The 20,679-nt window shown below is 41.2% G+C and overlaps 1 protein-coding gene across 1 annotated transcript in view; it reads right to left on the bottom strand.

Moving 5' to 3' along the window:
- LOC137260762 (homeobox protein ARX-like) overlaps window positions 1–16,256 on the bottom strand; it is a 34,860-nt gene extending 18,604 nt beyond the window's left edge. The window contains exons 1-3 of the mRNA XM_067798338.1: window positions 15,980–16,256; window positions 8,467–8,666; window positions 7,762–7,893 (exon numbers count right to left, since the gene is read on the bottom strand). Coding sequence (XP_067654439.1) covers window positions 7,762–7,893; window positions 8,467–8,666; window positions 15,980–16,256 — 609 coding nt within the window. The remainder of the gene's footprint in view (window positions 1–7,761; window positions 7,894–8,466; window positions 8,667–15,979) is intronic.
- Between the last annotated feature and the right edge of the window lie 4,423 nt (window positions 16,257–20,679).

Here is a 20,679-nt window from a genome sequence, read left to right as displayed (position 1 = left end):
TATTTGCAGTGTAGAATCCGGACAGCTCGCTGATAGCAATGTGTAATCCTTTCCAGACTTTCAGGATAGGCGTTCTACAAACGTAAACGAGAAGACTTTGGGCGTGATTGTGTCCTACCACCGCGCTGTCCTGCACTTTACAATCGTTTGCGTCTAGAGAAATCGACATCGTATTGCTGAGTATGACATTAAACAGACAAACGTACAGAGAAAGCAGCGGTTCTATCAGTGAACGTCTTCTCGCAATTACGTACAGCCGTTATCATCAGTAACATACAGTGTACCACAGCAAAGTAAAGTCAAAGCATTGGTTACGTACAGACAAAATGATGGCCTCTTACAGACAAAATATCGGTTACGGGCAGTCTAACTTCGATTGGTGAACGTCTTCTCACAGTATCTTACATCATGTACCATTGGATACGTAGGCTACAGCCCGCCAGCATTAACGTAAAATCAATGCAACGGCTGCGTAGTCTTCCAACATTTCCGTATAGACAAAAGAGCAGCGCTTCATTGTTCAAAACAACCTTATCTCTTAAGGTCAGCCTTATCTCTAAGATTACAACCTTTGACCTTTACTAAGGTTAGTCTCCCGTTGCACGAAACAACCTTAACTAAGGTTAACCTTAAGCTAAGGTTGATAACTAAATTTGGAGCGTGTCTGGGTTGGGAAGGGAATATGGTGGCTGCTCTTATATTTTGAGGAAGCAGAGAGTGTACAGAGAAAGAACTGGACACACTGAATTCACGTGGTAACTAGGGACGCTTCCATCACACCTGCGCTGAAGAGTTCAGTCTTAGTTAAAGTTGCGACTAAGTTTGGAGTCCGAGTTAAGGTTGTCCTAAGGTTGTTTTGTGTAACTTGTTTTTCTTAAGGTGATCGTAACTCTAACCTTAGTGTTTAAGGTTGGTCTAGATACCTAGCCCTAGATACATCAAATTTATATATGATAATAATTTATATATGATATAATTTATTATATATGCTTTACGTAGCATCGCGTTCTCAATTCATTGGTAATATTTTCTCGATTTGAAACGGATGTTTCTAGGTTAATTTCTCTACAATGGCCCACCGATGTATCATTTTTACATCTTTACTTATTATTGAACTGGAACGAGTGTTTGTGGATGGACAAGGTCATCATTGTAACGGATGCTTGCCTGACAACGGTTTTAGCATCTACATTCATTACAATAATTCTAAGTTGTCTATCCATAAAAGATCGTTCCTGTTCCACATACCAGCTTCCCAATGCCACTCTAGTATACATTTTGGTGAAAGGCCTCCGTGTTGCAGTGAGTATAGTGTCCGCCTGGAGAGCGGAATGTCGCGGGTTCGATCCGTGACCGCGTCATAACAAAAGACGTTGAAATATGACACTTGCTAATCCTTACTTGACTGGTCGGTTCGGAGTTAGTATATTAATGATTCTGAGTTGGGTATTCATGCTTAACGTTGGCATTGTATCTCAGTGGGCTAGTCCGAGGTAGTGCAAGCAGCCACACATACACACGCATGCACGTCGTCATAGGAACGATGTATTCTTCAGTAGAACGTTAACCCCCTGGATGCCAAAGGGACATATATGTCGTTCCTCTTCAACCCTTACTTTAAAGTCACATTACATTTCACCTCACCTAACCTTACATTTTGTTGACAATAGCTACTGAATCCTAACTCAGATTGAAAGGCACCAACAACGGCGCGACCTCATCACAATGGTCCATGTTAATTAGCGGTCTAATGAACAGTTAATTTAGTCAAGTACGATCTTCCTAAAACCAATTCAAAATACAAAATTACCTGGTATAGCATACACCAAAGGACTATCATGACATTTATGCTAATGAAAAACAAGAACATTTTAACCTGATGAGTTGCCATTACGGATGGGGAAGTGCTCACAAGGACGACGGGAAGCCTTTGTTGTAGAAACGTTGAAATGGGCAAATGGATCTGTCACATGATATCGTCTCCAATAAAGGCTTATGTTCCCTCCAGGAATCCAACATGCCATGGAATGTATCGTTTAGACAAGCAAATGGCTGAAATATCCAGGTAAATTATCTCTGGCTTGTCAGTGTCGCGTGACATGGTTTGTTAAGGTGGCAACGCGACGATTCATTGACAAATGTCGTTGACAGGCTTTTACACAATTTAACTAGTTTGGAAACTTTCACTTCATTTTGAGCTTGTCACTTCTACTTTCATGACATTAACTTTCATTGAACGACATTCACATATATTTTCAGGTGTACTTATAATAAAAGGAATATACCACAAGCAATTTGACGGTTCCGTAGAGTTTACAACGCGATGACATCATCAGTTCAAGAGTTATGGGTAGGGGTGTAGAGGTGACGTTTTTAAGAAGGGACAGCTACTGCTATTGGCTTTCCCCATTGCATTTGAATATCAGGCTTTCTCAAACCAAGCCAGACATGAAAACTGCGTCAAATTAATACAACCGGCGGTTACAATGGATCCGGTTTTAACGCCTTGTTTAAGAAACGTTTAAAAAATAAACAGATTATTACAGGGGCGGAACAACAAAGGGGAGCGCACCATATCCCCACCAATCTTTGGACTTCATGATTTCGGTCTATACCCAACCTCCAGAATGCATGATCTTTGCACGAACTGGCCTCAATATGTCAGTATTGTTTATGCCAGTGGTATGCTATGAACTAGTTGAACTACTACCTCCCCCTGTGCCACACCCCATACATAACCCTAACCAACTACTGTGGTTACACGCTGTGACTATTTGCTATGCTACTGGGGGAGGCGTGTTCCGAGCTCTTGAATCAATAATAGAGCTAATATCACCTTTATGAATCGGGTTTGTTGTTTAAAAGTAAAAGATACTTGTTGCTACCGTGCCAGGCGGTTGGGGTGAAACTGCGACATGATTCCTCTGTGAAGTAGATAGAAAGCCAGCAATAGTAAGTACCGGTACACGCGCACGCACATGCGCACACTCCCAGCAGCACACACACACGCGCGCACACGCGCGCACACACAGGGGAAGCCTACACTACACGTTCTTGGTGGATTCCAGTGCTGTCGTATTCCTCAATCCATCTCATCCCTAATGTGTTCGGTCGGGTTGGAAAGGGAAGGCCAGTCAATGGCATCAACATCGCCATCTGGCAATGTGAATGTGGCATTGTCACTATACAGTGATAGGGGCAGTGGGTTAGTCGAGTGGTTAAAGCGTTCGTTGATCACGCCGAAGACCAGGGTTCGATCCCCCACACGGATACAATGTGTGAAGCCATTATGGTGTCCCCGCCTTCAGATTGCTGATATTTTGCTGAAAGCGGCGTGAAATTAAAGTTACTCACTTACTGGCTACATTAAACTGGCCCAAACGTTCACTCCAAGGCAATCACAGTTTACTCGTAATATTTTACATCTGATTTCACTCATTCATATTTTTTTAATTCTTGTAACAGCAACTCCTATTTTCGGAGAAATGTAATGTGAAAACTTTTCCTGAATGGCTAGACACAATTAACTTTTATGTTATTAAACTCATCTCCCTAGTGGATTCCCAGCTTTTTCCTCCAAGCTCAGCTATAAACAAATTACCATTCTCGTCTTACTGTAGCTGCAGCAGACGACTGAAAAACCGTAACGCGGTGTCGTTTGCTTACGTTTACAGAATTACGACATATCTTTGTCTGTACGAGGCATCTTCCATAAAATATATCTAAAACGTTTACGCGTAACATTTCTAGGTCTCCTTTTTATAATAATATTATTAAATGACATCAAGTTTATCTGGTAATCTGTCATATAACCAGAATCTTTTGAATTAACTTTCATCTCATGCGTGAAAATCAACTGTGGTGTGCGGTCCTTTGCATAGAGTTCAGGTCAAAGCCAGTTCGAATGAAAGCAACACTGGAAACGGAGAGACCATGAATGGATGGCCATGTTTGGTAGCTCGGACTTCGATCCTGACCCACAACAAAGTACATATGGATTCACCTTAGGCAAGTGAGTTTGTTCAATGTTGCCGCTGTTCGCCCAGCAGAAAATGGGTACCCGCTGGGATAAGTCATGTGACTATGACCCTTCAGTCGCTTCACAGGCAGCCGGGGTAATAATGCTTTAGCGATTTGAGCATCTGCCCTGTATAATAACCATGGAAAAGACGCAATATGAATTCACATTTATCATTTTCATCATCATGATTATTATAACCGTATCTCCCTTCCGGTGACCCACTGTCTGTCTGCTGTAAGTCTAGCCTGACGCCCATACACACACCTGCAGTCGACTGTGCGATAAGGAAAGAGTTTCAGTAAAACAAACTACTACTGAGTGAAACAAACTATATTTGAATCGGGGCAGTAGTCACGGTACCCAGTCTTCACCTTATAGAGCGCTTCAACCAACTGGCAGTCGCAGTAGCGTCGAGCACAAAGAACCACAATAGACCATTGGAGTTGAAGGTTGCGTTCAAGACTAATACAGTTACAAAGTGCGTGCGTGCGTGCGTGTATTCGTGTGTTCGTGTGTTCGTGTGTTCGTGTGTTCGTGTATATTTTGCTGGTTCTATACCTAAGGTACAATGTATAGTCTGGTTCATAATTATTGAGAATTTTTCTTCTTACTTTGAGCTATCCTAACACCACAACTGATTCACTGATACTTAAAACTAAGTAATGGTATAAGGGAGGTAACTCATCTTGGCCTATTGAGTATAGTACAATTAGAGTTACCTCCCCTGAATTTGTAGCAGACGTCATTTTCCTCAGCACTGTCAACAATGTCTGCTGAAGATAAAAGAAGGTTGATTTTTGAGTTGTGTAATCAAGGAATTGATGATGTAAATACATTGGCAGAGAGAACAGGAACTCCTCTTTCTACTGTGTTTAGGATTAGGAAGAATTTTAAAGAGGGAAAGGATTTTGGGCACCAGAAAGGAACAGGGAGACCCAGAAAATTGGACTTCTCAGATCGCGTCCGACTGGGAATTTTAGCGTCTAAAAAGCAAAGGGCTCCAACATCTCCAACATCAGGTATGAAATGATAGAAAGGGGATCAACAGTTGTATCAATATCTACAGTTAGAAGAAATTTGATTGATCTTGAATGGGAGAAAAAGACTGGAATTCCTTCTCCTCTCATGAAACAAGAACATAAAGACAGGCGTGTTGAGTGGTGTTTGGTACATGAAAACTTTGACTGGGAAAATGTGATTTTTACTGATGAAAGCTCAATACGGGTATATCCCAATAATGTGAAAATATGGACAAAGTCTGCGTCAGCACCGTTGTATCGACGACCTAAATACAGCCCAAAGTTTCATGTATGGGGAGGGATATCCTTATTAGGAACGACCCCGCTGTGCGTGTTTGAGGGAAATCTGACAAGTCAACGCTACACTAACATATTAGATAATTTTCTCCTTCCAAGTGCACATGTGTTTTATGGAAATGACTGGATTTTGCAGCAAGATAATGATCCTAAACACACCGCAAAACATGCCAAGCAGTGGTTTCAGGAGAAAAATGTGACTGCATTACCACTTCCTGCATATAGTCCTGACTTAAATCCCATTGAGAACATTTGGGGGATGATGAAGGAATGTGTGAATCAAAAGGGGTTGACGAAAATTGAAGACATGAAGAGAGAAGTGGTCCGATACTGGGACAGCATAACTCACGAGACACTAACCTCTCTGATAGGAAGTATGCCTACCCGTCTTAGACTGTGCCGTGAAGCTCAAGGAGACTTGATAAAATATTAAATTGTTACCTACACAACATGAAAAGGTCAGTTCACTTTCACAATACATTCAATTTTATCTGATTTGTTCTCGTTTAATAATATGAAATGCTTTAGCTATTCTCAATAATTTTGAACCATACTGTATATTGAACATGGTCACACGGTGCCGACTCCTCCGTGTTTAATCATCTTAAATGCCAAGCTCAAGGCAGGGAAATAACAAGTATGACATTTTAACACAGCGAGGATCAAACTACCCACTACATCGGGTGGTAGGCTCGCTGACTTGGGCATCGTATCCACCTGAAGCAGGGGCAAGAATTAGCCCATAAACGTCTTGTACAACAAATAAAAAAGTTGTATCATAGATCGATACTCGTGACGCCAGTCACTGGATTCACTTATCTAAACTAACCAGTGAAAGATTTGGTCTTCAGCAACAATGCTGGTCGTCAGAAATACCTGACTGGATCGGGTTCCCTGATGCAGATTATTGCATCCCAGTGCGTAGAACTGGCTCATGATGCGAGTCACCGGATTGTCTGATCCAGACCCATGCATACAAACCACCATCTTATAGCGGAAATATTGCGATTTGTGGCTTTACGCAAACAAAATCTTTCCACTCCCAGATGGTACGGGTGATATTTTGTTGTTGTTGTTGTTGTTGTTGTTGTTGTTGTTGTTGTTGTTGTAGGGATATAATGGTTAGTATGTGTCCTGCTTAAGTGTGCATAATCAGTTTCATTATTCTTTATAGGCAATGACTAAATACCTGCAATGATATGTAATCAATGCATTCATACACGTTATGTTTTTTTATTTTTTTCTTACGTGAGTGAGTTTAGTTTTACGCCGCCCTCAGCAGTATTCCGGCTATACGGCGGTGGTCTGTAAATAATCGAGTCTAGACCAGACAATCCAATGATCAACAGCATGAGCATCGATCTGCGCAAATGGGAAACAATGACATGTGTCAACCAAGTCAGCGAGCCTGACCACCCGATCCCATTAGTCGCCTCTTACAACAAGCTGAGTCGCCTTTTATGGCAAGCATGGCTTTGAGCAATATTCCAGCAATATCACGACGGGGAACATAAAAAATGGACTTCTCGCATTGTACCCATGAGGAATCGAACCCGGGTCTCCAGTATCACGAGCGGACGCTTTAACCACTTGACTACCCCACCTGCCCCTTTCAAGTATAACAACAGGCATACCAGGGAACGAAATCAAAGAGAATCTGCGCGAATCCAGGATTCTTGCCAAGGGATAGTAATTCTGCATGGCGTATTTCGGCGGTTCAAGCACCTGCGTCTATGCCAGCGACGTCGTCTTAGCGTGCGTATAGGCGTTCAAAAGAAATGACACCCAGATCATGTACGCAAGTATTTGGGGAAATACAGTAGACTTGTCTCCTTAGCAGCAGAGTTCCATTACACGAGATCGGATATAATGTGCATGACTTTTACTGTAAGTATTTGACCAGTATTTTTCCCCAAACATAGACAGATATGTGTTAATCCACAAAGCAAATTAATGCAGGATTTTCATGTTACTGAAAATTTCATTCTATAATGAAAAAAAGCAACACGCAGAAAGTTCTTTTATGCTTTTGAGGATATCACCATCCTGCGATATCTTTATGTGTGTGAAAGTATGATTATATTCAAAGTAATAATGACGTTTGTCCAACCCCCGAGAAGGGCGTGTAAACCTATACACATTTGGAATCGGCCATGTAGGGACTTACGAGTTGCGTCCCTTAGCTGCTACAACACCATATCATTCGATTCCAATTCAGTCACTTTATAATCCTTCATTCTTACTGTCAGCAAAATGTGACTTTTGCTGAAATGGAATATAACTACAGCATGCACATCGGGTGTTCCTCTCACATTCAGCTCAATCTGGAGCTTTCTGTTGTAAAATGTTTAGCGACGTTCAGGCCATTTTAGAATGGTCTAACTTGTAGCATGCTAGCATGCAGGTCTGACGTCAGTTTCTTACCAGGTGTATGGCGGCGGCCTGTGACTGGGTCGGCCAAGACAAAGGGCAGGTAACTCCGTACCCGGCAAGGGACAGCGTTTGACATTGTTTTTCTTTCTTTCTCCACTTAGCACGACGATTTTGAAACCATACCTGAAAGAGTATCAAATATTTCCATAGATCTTACCATGGCATATATATGTGTATGTGACGCGTGTGTGTGCGTTTGCAAGCTTACGTGTGTGAGTTCGCGCGAGTGCGTGAGTTATAATCAGGTGGAGTCAGGTGGAGTCAGGTGGAGTCAGTCTATCTACGGGTAGGTCACCGGACGTATAATCAGGTGGAGTCAGGTGGAGTCAGTCTATCTACGGGCAGGTCACCGGACGTATAATCAGGTGGAGTCAGGTGGAGTCAGTCTATCTACGGGCAGGTCACCGGACGTATAATCACCGACGTCAGTATTTCAGTGTGGTGAATTTGGATTTGCAAGAATACCCATATGACTGTTGTCGCTCACAGAATTTCAACACTTCGGAAAGCACACATAACAAAATTATCTGTATACGTGCATCACCTCTTCATCTGCATTGAAGGTTAACTTGTGTCAGTATTCATAATTAGAGAGGTTAGGCCTGAAGGTGTGTGCATGATGATGGATGGAGGTGGGGTGTTGCAGTGGTCACACTTCATGACAAGAAGAGCCCCGCTACATTGACTTCTCCCTACCTGTATTCTGGACTCCGGAAGCTTGATACGGGAAGCCAGCTTCTCCCGGGTGAAGATGTCGGGGTAGTGCGTCTTCCTGAACGCTCTCTCTAGTTCCTGCAGCTGCCGCGTCGAAAAGGTCGTCCTGTTCCGTTTTCCCTTGCTGCAAATCTTGTCACTGAAACGCTCCTTGTTGATGGGGAGGGAGGGACACGTGGTTTCTGGAGAGTGAGTGAGTGAGTGAGTTGGGTTTTAATGCTGCTTTTGTCACGATGCGTCACCTTAACGTAGAAGACAAACCAAAAGTAGAACAACAACCGCTACTCATTAGATTATCTCTAAACTAATACAGATTTTTTATTCCACAATGATATGTTTCTTAAAACAGTGAAGCGCGCGTTTACACACACGAATCGGTATGGTTTTAGGCCGCTTTTATCAATATTCAAGCAATATCACGGAGAGACACCAGAAATGGACTTCATACATTGTACTCATGTGGGGAATCGAACCCGGGTCGTCGGCGTGACGAACGAACGCTTTAACCAATAGGTTACCCCACCGCCACATGCACACATGATCAGCCAGTACATCAACACCTGTAGCAGAGATGTGAGACGGCTCATTTGGTCAAAAAATTATCAACGTAGTTCTTTACAGATTCTAGTACTTTTTTGGAGTTGGGAGCAGTTCGCAATTGGAACCCACACGCTCAGAATGTTGCTTCATTCGCCAGCACACAAAGCCAGCGATCAAACCCACTCAGCTGGCCCAGTAGTGAAACCTTCTCTGGTCACGGCTGAGATGCCGGTTCAATTCTCCACATGAGAACAATGTCTACTCTTATTTCTGGTGCTATCCCTGATATTACTGGAATATTCTAAAAGTGGCATAGGACCTTCCTGAACACCCTACTCAACCGAAGAGCCTTCAGTACAAATGGTTGTCTCTCGAACTATGTTTACGCGTCCAGTAAGAGTAAACTCTACGTCACGCTAAAACCATTTAGAAAGTGGCCAGTCTTAACAAATGTTATTTATGTTAGGTAAAATACAACATATGCAAATTTTAAATGCCGGTGTTAGTGACCGAGTGTTTGTTTTGAGTGCATATCTGTCCGATCAGCACATAAAATATACTGAAAGGAAAATGAAAAGTCGTAATATTGGAAACGACATTCAAGTATCAATGGAGTATCTGAACCTATTCTATTTTTTTTAAAATAAAAACGCCGGATGTAAAGTTTGGGGAAAGTATGAATCATGGTCGTATTGACCCAAAAGTAGTGTTTTAGTGAGTGTGTGAGTTTAGTTTTACGCCGACACTCAGCAATATTCCAGCTATATGGCGGTGGTCTGTAAATAATCGGGTCTAGACCAAACAATCCAATGATCAACAATATGAGCATCGATCTGCGTAATTGGGAACCGATGACATGTGTCAACCAAGTCTACAAACCTGACCACCCGATCCCATTAGTCGCCTCTTACGACAAGCAAAGTCGCCTTTTATGGTATGCATTGGTTGCTGAAGGCAACTCCGGACCTTCACGGGTCGGTATTGTTTGAGACTGAAATTAGTTTTTGTTTGTGGAAAGGAAAGAGTTCGCACAAACACAACGTTAAAATCGAGATGCATGTTTATTCTATATGTATTCAGGAATAAATTGCCGGCTTGAATGGCAGTCGTTCGCCTGTTTTCTCAACACAGCAGCTATAGCTTGGTTAAAAAAGGATCAACGACAACAAGCCAGTGGACGTCTACACAATCTCCAGCGACGTTTCTTTTACCCTCCAATATACTATTGGAGATGGTGCTTGTTGACGCCCTTCCTGCTCAGCATTGTATGAGGCGAAACACGAACTCGTCAGTATACGCTGGATCAGAGAGGGGCATCCATGTTGAAATATCAAGGTATTTCAGTGGGCTAGCACTATAGAATCGCACGCAGTTGCACACACTCAATGCCATCGGTGGAATCTTCAATACACAACAACGTACAGACAGAACAGAATGACACAACAGTACAAAAAAAGACCCAAATCGATGCGCATGCGTGTTCTCCGAGTGAAGCATCTTGGGAAAAAGCGGTATGTTCTCTGAGGTTCTTCTCCCAACCCTTAGTATCTTACTTCACTATCAGCCACCCTATTGTACACCAATCAGACTCACTTGCTTCTATCGATTACCCACTGTAACAACACCATATCGGCTTTTGTATATTTTCACTCTCTTTTATCTGTTGTTTTTATTGCATATACATGTTTAAAATCATCACACTGCTAGTATATATATCCTAGTCGACTGTTAGTGGGTACACACTTGAGGAAGGGGCAAGATAGAGACCAGAAACGTTGTGCAAATAATAAAGAAGTTGACATCCATAACAGTTTCTCTTATATTGGATGTTGTCTGTTAGTAACTGTTCAAATGTGATATCATCTCACACCCAACCCAAGCCCAACGTGATCACTGTTCAAACTGCTGCTAAAGCCAACTCCCTCAGTCACAGTGTAAATCCATAACGTTCTGTTGTGATGTACATGTTGTGCGGCTGCATTATTTTTCACACAACATGTCTTCCAATTGAATACACTGTAAATACCTGAAAAGTGTTGTCGACGGTTTCCGACCTGACGTTTATTAGGCGATGTAGTTGTTTTATATGATTTTCTTTTTCAATGTCTAGACTGGATTTTCTTCATTGCCTTGTTTTACCCGGTGCATGATGATATTTGCAGTCGTTCAGTGAAAAGGACTGATTTCACATCGGGAGCATAACTCGAAAACAGAACAGTGAATGTCAAAAAATACTTTTCAGTAGGTATGAGTTTTAGATGTTTACATATGAGAAGGTTCATGTCCGGGACTGACGCAACAGTCTGCCTAAACGACAACATGGTGCTTTTTCCTAGCAATGGTACTTTAATATTTAGATTTTATCTTCCAAGCAACGAAAATGGACTTTCTGAGTTTCGGAACTGTTAAATTTTCATCAAACTTTGTAAATGGATAAGGCATCGGCTGAAATGGTAGCCTTTTACAGTCATTTGATTTTGTTCAGCGTTTGGATTTCCAAACTGTTATAAGTACCATGCGAAGAGAAACTTCGAAATTTAACCATTCAGTATTTCTTCAAGAATTGTAAGATCTTCTGTTTTATTTATACCTTTAAGTGAATCCTTGACTGTATTTAAACGGTGAGTAGGCTTACCTTTAAGAATAAAGAATCCTCGTGTTAAAGGGGGATTTACGCAAATGTCAATGTGCGCCCTAACCTGTCTCAGTTGTCTACGACGCCGCTGTGCTCTGTAGACATTTGAGTCTGAGAGTTGTAGGATCAGTTGTTTTATTTATACTGTGTTAGTAAGTACTTGGTTATATTTAAACGTAAGTAGCTTTAGCTGTAAGTATGTAGCTCTAGTGTCCTTCTGAATCACATCTGTTGTGCCCTTGGTGGATATATCAGAATAGATAGCTTGTAAATACTCTGATACATTTAACTTTCCACTTATTTAGATGGCCTCGTGTACAAATTTCGTAACCTTCCTATTAATACATTGCTGTTAAAATATAAGGTGTTCCAAACACATTTCAGTGCCATGTTTAATCTGATATTATATACGATTATAGTTTGTTGTTTCGTATTTTTAAATCGTAACCTTAGAACTCTCCTTCAGGATCCTATGTTTACCGTTAGAGATAACAGAATCGGGTGGACAGGCTCGCTGACTTGGTTGACACATACTGTATCCGAGTTGCTCAGATCGGTGCTCATGCCGTTGATCACTGGACTGTCTGGCCCAGACTCGAATATTTACAAACCACCGCCACATAGCTGGAATATTGTTGAGTGTGCCATATAACGAAACTCCCTCATATATGTATATCAAAAAGGTATATCGAGGCATAATATTAGCCGTGCTGTCGTATGGTTTTCGCTTATTTACAGATCGAAATATTGTTGAGTGCAGCATTAAAACACAAACAAAACTTAACATTGTATTCCTCGACCGTTCACGTTATCTTATCACACCTGTTCACTGATGGCATACATTCAGTTAACTTCGCTCTTATCGAACACGCTTATCACGAAGTGGTGGATATAACGAATTGTTTTTGCCTCGATCACTTGCTGAATATTTCCGTTCATTGCTGAAATACATATAACGGCTTACGCTCAAAACGAACTAAAATTAGTTGTCCCCTCTGTTTTTACAATAACTATACATACGTAGTTAGTATACATACCCATCATACGGCGGTAGCTGCGTAAACACCGATAGTCTTTCGAATAGCCTAATGGTTTAAATGTTCACTCGTCACGCCGAAGGCCCGGGTTCGATTCCCCACCTGAGTACAATATGTGGAGCTCATTTCTGGTGTCCCCTGCCATGATATTGCTGGAATATTGCTAAAGGAGGCGTAAAACAATACTCACACATTGTAACCTCTACGACAAAGACATTACTTATTTCTATCTTTATCAACGTCTTCATCACTAAGCGCTGCCCTGACAGCTTTCAGCATTTCACATCATTACGCCATGGTCAAGGTGACAGCAGAAATTCTGCAAAAGCGTCATGCTGTGTCCGTGTTCCAATATTGAATGTATTTATAACATATGACAAATAGCCTTTTGTGTCTGTGTACCGCATCCGTATGGGAAGAGGTTGTAGTTTCCAAACCGCAGTGTATCATATCTAGCACAGTTTGTCAAGTAGATGTGTGTGAAAAGGCGGAAGTGACACTTGTGCGAAATAGCTACTGGCCCTCTAGCCCGTGGCTAGTGACAGTCCAGTCGGGCCAGTAAATGTCCACACTCACTGGCCCTCTACCCCGTGGCTAGTGACAGTCCAGTCGGGCCAGTAAACATCCACACTCACTGGCCCTCTAGCCCGTGGCTAGTGACAGTCCAGTCGGGCCAGTAAATATCCACACTCACTGGCCCTCTACCCCGTGGCTAGTGACAGTCCAGTCGGGCCAGTAAACATCCACACTCACTGGCCCTCTAGCCCGTGGCTAGTGACAGTCTAGTCGGGCCAGTAAATGTCCACACTCACTGGCCCTCTAGCCCGTGGCTAGTGACAGTCCAGTCGGGCCAGTAAACATCCACACTCACTGGCCCTCTAGCCCGTGGCTAGTGACAGTCCAGTCGGGCCAGTAAATGTCCACACTCACTGGCCCTCTAGCCCGTGGCTAGTGACAGTCCAGTCGGGCCAGTAAACATCCACACTCACTGGCCCTCTACCCCGTGGCTAGTGACAGTCCAGTCGGGCCAGTAAACATCCACACTCACTGGCCCTCTAGCCCGTGGCTAGTGACAGTCCAGTCGGGCCAGTAAATATCCACACTCACTGGCCCTCTACCCCGTGGCTAGTGACAGTCCAGTCGGGCCAGTAAACATCCACACTCACTGGCCCTCTAGCCCGTGGCTAGTGACAGTCCAGTCGGGCCAGTAAACATCCACACTCACTTGCCCGACTTACTAGTGAAGTTGCACAGGGTCATTTTGCAAATAAATCACTCTCCCCGACATGATAAATCATGGAAGATAAGAATGTTCATCATATTAAATGATGAAACCCGCGTGATGCCGACAATATCATATTCACATCTAATTTTATATTCTCTAGCTTAGTCTGTATATTCAAATTTCGGGCTAGTGAATTATTTTGATGGCTAGTGACTTTCAGGTGCTGTTTACTGACAGAGCTTGGTTTGGAAGTACGACCCACCCTACTTTTAGATGACGTAATCAAAATGACAAAACTTTTTCTAGTTTTCACTTATTCGTGATGCCAAGAATGCAAACGAAATATTGAATGGTCTCACAAGTGTCAACATATTGTAAACAGTGCCAGCTTGAATATCTGGACAAAATGTTTTTGAAAGACGTAAATGGGAGTGTCCTTTAAAAACAGCCTCGTCTAAATATAAATCAAGCATTTCAAATATTTGAACGGTGATTATGACGTGAAGTCACCCATACCATACTGATCATATTTTGTATCATATTATCTGAGCGCATGGCATCATCCAAGAGGTATCAAATGACAAATTGTTTTTCACCTTCTGCAATGTTTCAAAAATAAAATATTATACCCCCAAATATTAAAGACTCTTATCACTGTATTACCAATGACATTTCTGTAACAAACAGCCTTGTCTCAGCAGCGCACAGAGTATACTTGAGTGTGAATAGATACACCATAATGATGTACATATAAGCAGGAGCAGCAGCAGCAGCAGTAGTAGTAGTAGTAGCAGCAGCAGCAGTAGTAGTAGTAGTAGTAGTAGTAGTAGTAGCAGTAGTAGTAGTAGTAGTAGTGAGAGCACTATATCTGCATTGTATAATGACATATTCTAGTGATATGTGACATACTACAGCTGATGACATAGTGTTTTGTTAGCCTGATGCGGTGCCAGGTAAAACAAAATACACCTTAATTGATATGCATTTTAAAAAGTGATCCCTGCTAGCATCGTGAATTACAACGCATTTCCGTGGAGGTGGGGTAGTCTAGTGAGAAAAACGTCCACTCATCATGGTGAACACCTGGGTTCTATTCTCCATATGGGTACAATGTGTGAAGTCCATTTCTGGTGTTCCCCGCCGTGATATTACTAGAATGTTGCTACAGGTGGCGAAAAACTGAACTCATTCACTCACTACAACGAATTTCCAGTTAGTGGTACGTTGTCATAAACGAAGATTACGAACAGGGATGACAGCCAGTTTGTTTCAGCACTTCTTGTCTGCCAGCTCGTTTTTTTTTCTCAAGCATACCATCATTTAACCAATAAGTAGCCTAATTTCAAAGAAACTATGAACATACATCACCTGAAACATGATAGTTGGGCACGACCCTAACTTGAAAACAATCGTGCATTACGGAAAGGGCAACGTGGAAAAGGGCATCGTGGAAATGGGCATCGTGGAAACATTTCATAATCTACATAGATGCATATCAAATCTACGAAACAAAAATGCATCAAAGTGTTAAAGGGTAACACTTTAAATTGTTTCATAATGAACATAGTTGGATAAAGAATCTAAACTGTTTGTATCGATGGAGTAACGGAACATTTGTAAATATTTCATAATTACACAGATTTATAACGAAATGTAAAACGTTTCCAAAACGGCATTAAGACAACCCTATGTTAAAGTTCTTTTTACACGCATATTCTAATTGTACTAGATGTGTATTTAACATGTTGAGTATCTCAACTTGTAACTGTATAATTCTTCGTGCAAACAGCTCCAATAAATATGAAAGCCCTTGTCCAATTTTGTGTAAATTGTCAGAAAATACTTTTCATGCAAATCGACGTTATTTAGTATTAATTCATGGCTTTTCTTTCATTGTAAATAAATACTTTTTCCTCAAAACATGAAAAGCAACGTTTTGGTTATGACGTAGCTATATGAACGAATTTATCAATCCAGATACATATTCTTATTAAATGTAGATTTAATCTTAGAAGTTAAAAGTGCAACGAATGCACTGAATAACGTCAGTCTTCTTACCAGCAGTCGCAGTAGAACTTGTGTCGACGGTCGGTCGACTTGGGCCTTCATGTAGATCCAACAACGCTGAAATTGAGAACTTTAACATGCTTGTAGGAGTTGTCTCCCTTTGACTGTTCGGCACCACATCAACGCTAAGGTCATTTTCGGTGTTTTTTAAATCACTTTCAACCTGTTCCTCTGCCTCATCCGAATTCTTCGTGTTATCATCCAATTCTGACTGAATATTTTCACCAACAGTCGGGCGCGACAGGTCCCCGGACTGAGTTGAGGCCATATCGACTCACTAGCGGATTTAATCTAAACATGAATTCGTTGTGACTTTATATATCGTTTGAAAACAATTACACTTTGATAAAGAGACGAGTTCCTGTTTAATCTCCTGTTCTCTGCGTCCATCGCGCCATTTACAAGTCTTCTTCTCCAAAAACGTCTTAAATGTGGTTAATTATCCACCTTAGCAAGGGATATTCTACTAGCTCAAAAATCAATCTATCAAATCGTCTCTTTGTATGGCTTTCATTTCTAATCGGGACATCACAAGGCAAGATTTGATGAAGATGACGACGGCCGATATGAAAACACTTGTCTATTATAACAGCGGCGTCCCTCGAGAACAATTAAGTGTATCACTTGCGGCGATTGCGCGGCCAATAAGAGAATCATACGGCTTCTCAGCGCGCACAACCAGTGAGTTGATTCCGCTGTTCGTCTTCACAACATATTAGGAAAACCTACAATGACGGTAATAATTTGGTCAGATTGTCACTTGTTTCCAAAATCTGGGATGGGCGAAGGAAACTAAAAGCAATATCAAGGCATAAATTCGGTTCTAATTTCCTGATTATAAAGTTGAAGTGTGTATAAACTTCGGGTAATCGGTGAAGATCGGCCTTCTAAGATAATTAGATTTGAATATTACTGATATTAAGTTTACTAGTATGACACTTCTTTCGAAGGCGACTGTTTCACGTGTCATATCATTCGCGGATCAAAGTCTGATTCAACCTAAATTTGGTTTTGTCTCATTTTTGTAGCTTTCTGTAGCTTCCTTATTCTGCTACAACAAAGGTGGCGATTTTTATTTAGTACGACATTTTATTCGGAAATGAGTCGTAGCTTTCTCATTTAGGCTTTATGTACAACAAACGATATAATTTTATATTCCTATGCTGTAAAACAAACCTGTTGCTTTCATAATCATCGTTTGATTTCTAATTCAGTCACACTGTGGTTAAAATATATGTAATACTATCTATACATTCAGATGCGATTTAATTGTTATTACGCATGAAAAAGGTCAGAATAAGCTTTTTTCCCAACCGCATGAACCACATCCGATATTAATTACATTTTGAATATCTTAGTATATATAGTCTAATGTTGGCCTAGCGGTTAAAGCATTCGCTCGTCAGGCCGAAGAAACAGGTTCGATTCCACACATGAGCACAATGTGTAAAGACTATATATGGTGTAACAGCCGTGATATTGCTAGAATATTGCTAAAAGCGGCGTAAAACTATAAAAACCCACTCACCGTTTATTGTGCGTTACATTAGTGTGATGTGTGTTGTTTTCTTTGTGCACTTATTCTGGTTATCCTCTTTATTTATGGATGTTATTTCGTTGTATTTTAGTGTGTACGTGTGTAGATATGTACATGTATACCACATAACAAGGTATAGCAAAAGCCGTGCTGTCGCATTGTGTTTATACGATTGGGATTTTGTTAAAACTTCAGCAGGGTTCGGTTTTACAAAAGCGACAAACGGGATCGGGAGGTCAGGCTGACTTGGTTGACACATGTTATCATGCCCCAGTTGCGTAGATCGATGCTCATGTTGTTGATCACTGGATTGTCGTGTTCAGACAACGGAATCTTGCTGAGTGTGGCGTAAAACAACTAACTAGCCCACATTAAGCTAACACATCGTGATAAAAGCGGCATTAAACCCAGATGTGCGGCGTACAACCACAGTCACTCATTCACTCACATATGTATGTCAAACAGGTAAAACAAGGTTATCAGCAGCCGTGCTATCGTATGGTTTTAACATAACTGAGATTTTGTTAATACTTTTGCAGGGTTCGTCATACGTCTGTCAATATAGGTGATTTAGTTGATTGGTCGTCTTGACACCACGTAAACAGAGCTTTCGTCACATCAACCGAGTTTGTCGGCTTAGGAATGGGAAAAAATGATGTTGGCCTTAGATACACACGTATGATAACCACGGCTGGGATACAGAGATGAACCAAAAGTGAGTGCATGACGTTTTACGCCGCTTTAGCACTAGTCTTGCAAAATCCCGACGGCGGACAGCAGAACTGGTTTCACACATTGTACCCATATGTGGATTCGAACCTGTATTTTTGCGTGACGAACGAACGCTTTAACCACTTGGTAAATGAAACGGGATTTGAGCCCACGATCATCGCCTGATCGGGTTCTGACATTGATAAGGGTCACAAGCGTGCAAGGCAAATCACGAAGCATATGACCTGACTGAGTGATATTTACTATTCTTCTACTCATAACGTACAACCTACTTACTAGTAAAATTAGTAAATAAATATGGTATCAACTATACAGGTAAAAGATAATCTATACACTTTCGGGGCTTTTTATGAAATCGTAATTGACAAGTAAACAGAATAAGAAGATCTGTTTTTCACATTGGTAAAATTCCCTTCATCACTGAGTACGGACTATGAAGGTCTGAAGTTTTTCAGTCTTGAAACAATAACATTAACAATGATGTGCAACCATTATTTACATGTAACCCTTTGATTCATCATGGTCTACCCGTTGTGTCAGACCCGAATGTTCACAGCTGACATTCTGCTGGATTATTACTGACCAGGAAGAAGGAAAAGTATCAGTATCAGAGTGAAATACAAACTCCAGTTTAGACAGCGTTTCTGTTGAATGTCTGCTATAGAATTAAAGTCAACAAAGACGCAGGCTGTGTAACTATAGTTCTGTTTGTTATAAAACGCTGCATTCAGCAATATTTTCCCCAATAGCTCACACGTTGCCTGAAATGTTTGTGAGAATCTCGCAGTGCTAACACATAGCAAGCAACAGATCCTTAAAGTTGAATTCACTTTGGGATCTATCCACGAAACAGCAACCCATTTAACCGTATTCTAACTGCCTTCAAACTGGAGAGGTTGATAGCCTAGGAAAAACTTAAATGTTTCTCAATACAATTAGTTCATATATGCATATTTCAAATAATTTTCAAGACCATTTGAGTGCAGCACAATACGTATATGGAATAAAGTGAAATTAAGATTGTATTCCTCATAATTTTACCTTGCCAATTAAATCATTAAATTCAACATTTAAATCTCAGATTTTACAAACGATCATAGTTTCAAATCGCTTTATCAGTTTGTATTACAAGGGGGTAGGCACATATAGTTATTTGTATTACAAGGGGGTAGGCACATGTAATTATTTGTATTACAAGGGGGTAGGCACATATAGTTATTTGTATTACAAGGGGGTAGGCACATATAATTATTTGTATTACAAGGGGGTAGGCACATATAGTTATTTGTATTACAAGGGGGTAGGCACAAATAGTTATTTGTATTACAAGGGGGTAGGCACATATAGTTATTTGTATTACAAGGGGGTAGGCACAAATAGTTATTTGTATTACAAGGGGGCAGGCACATTTAATGAAACACCGACAACATGTAGGTTTAGTCTAAGCTACATTCATCACCGTATTTACCTATTTGGATTACTTACGTTTTCACTGCCAACAGACTATAGAACAGAGTTAAGCAACAAACCAACCAATCTACTACGCCTATGCCACAATTGAGCCACAACTAAAGCTCTAGACGGTGGTAAATGAATCGTGGGACACTCTTAGTTATTTTCCCTACAAGTGTGGGGACTGCCTTCACTACGTCTTGTACAAATCACTGTGCATTTTTTACTCGTTCCAGTACAAGTAACAGTTACCTCATCTACTACGAGAAAGAAATGATGCGGTCGTAAAAGTGACCATGTGTACAATTACTACCACGTCCCTCACAGCAGACAATTTGATGATAAATTAACAATAAAGGCACTTACATATTGCGCTAGCTATAGCCACGCCATAAAGGAATGCCCATAGCGCATTGTCCCAAACGGTGGTTCCACACAGTGATATGAAAGAGTTTTGGATCTGAATGTTTCCACAGATGGAATCAACTTCGAACAATGATTGGGGTAGAGAGTTCCGCAGTGTAGCAGTTGAGAGAGAAAAGGGTCTGGAGCCGGAAGTTTTAATAAGTGGTGATCGACAGGCATCCCATGGAGCTGCTGTTGGCGAGAGAGAGGAGTTCTTGAAGGGAAGTAGCAACAGTTCCATATTCTTGGTACGGGTGGGGGGGGGGGGGAGAGTATTTTGAATATGATGACATGGCTGAAATATGTGCGTTTAGCCTCCTGTGTCCATGATTACACGATGCCATTTAGAAAGTGGTCAAATGCAACATATGTCATATTTGGGATTTCACTTTAAGCGCGCATCCAGGGCAAAGTGACCAAACGCGGTGTATTTTTAGAATGAACAACAGAGGGAGCTATACGTTGCTATCAGCCAATCACAGATGACGTCATGCATCGTGCTAGTTGACGGCGTCATAAATAGCAAGCATAAAATCAATACGTGGGGAAAAAGTTTGAAATTCAG

This window comes from Haliotis asinina, chromosome 14 (assembly GCF_037392515.1).
Source record: "Haliotis asinina isolate JCU_RB_2024 chromosome 14, JCU_Hal_asi_v2, whole genome shotgun sequence".
Lineage (NCBI taxonomy): Eukaryota > Metazoa > Mollusca > Gastropoda > Lepetellida > Haliotidae > Haliotis > Haliotis asinina.
Note: the sequence above shows the minus strand (reverse complement) of the source record. Positions and strands in the feature narration are given on the sequence as shown.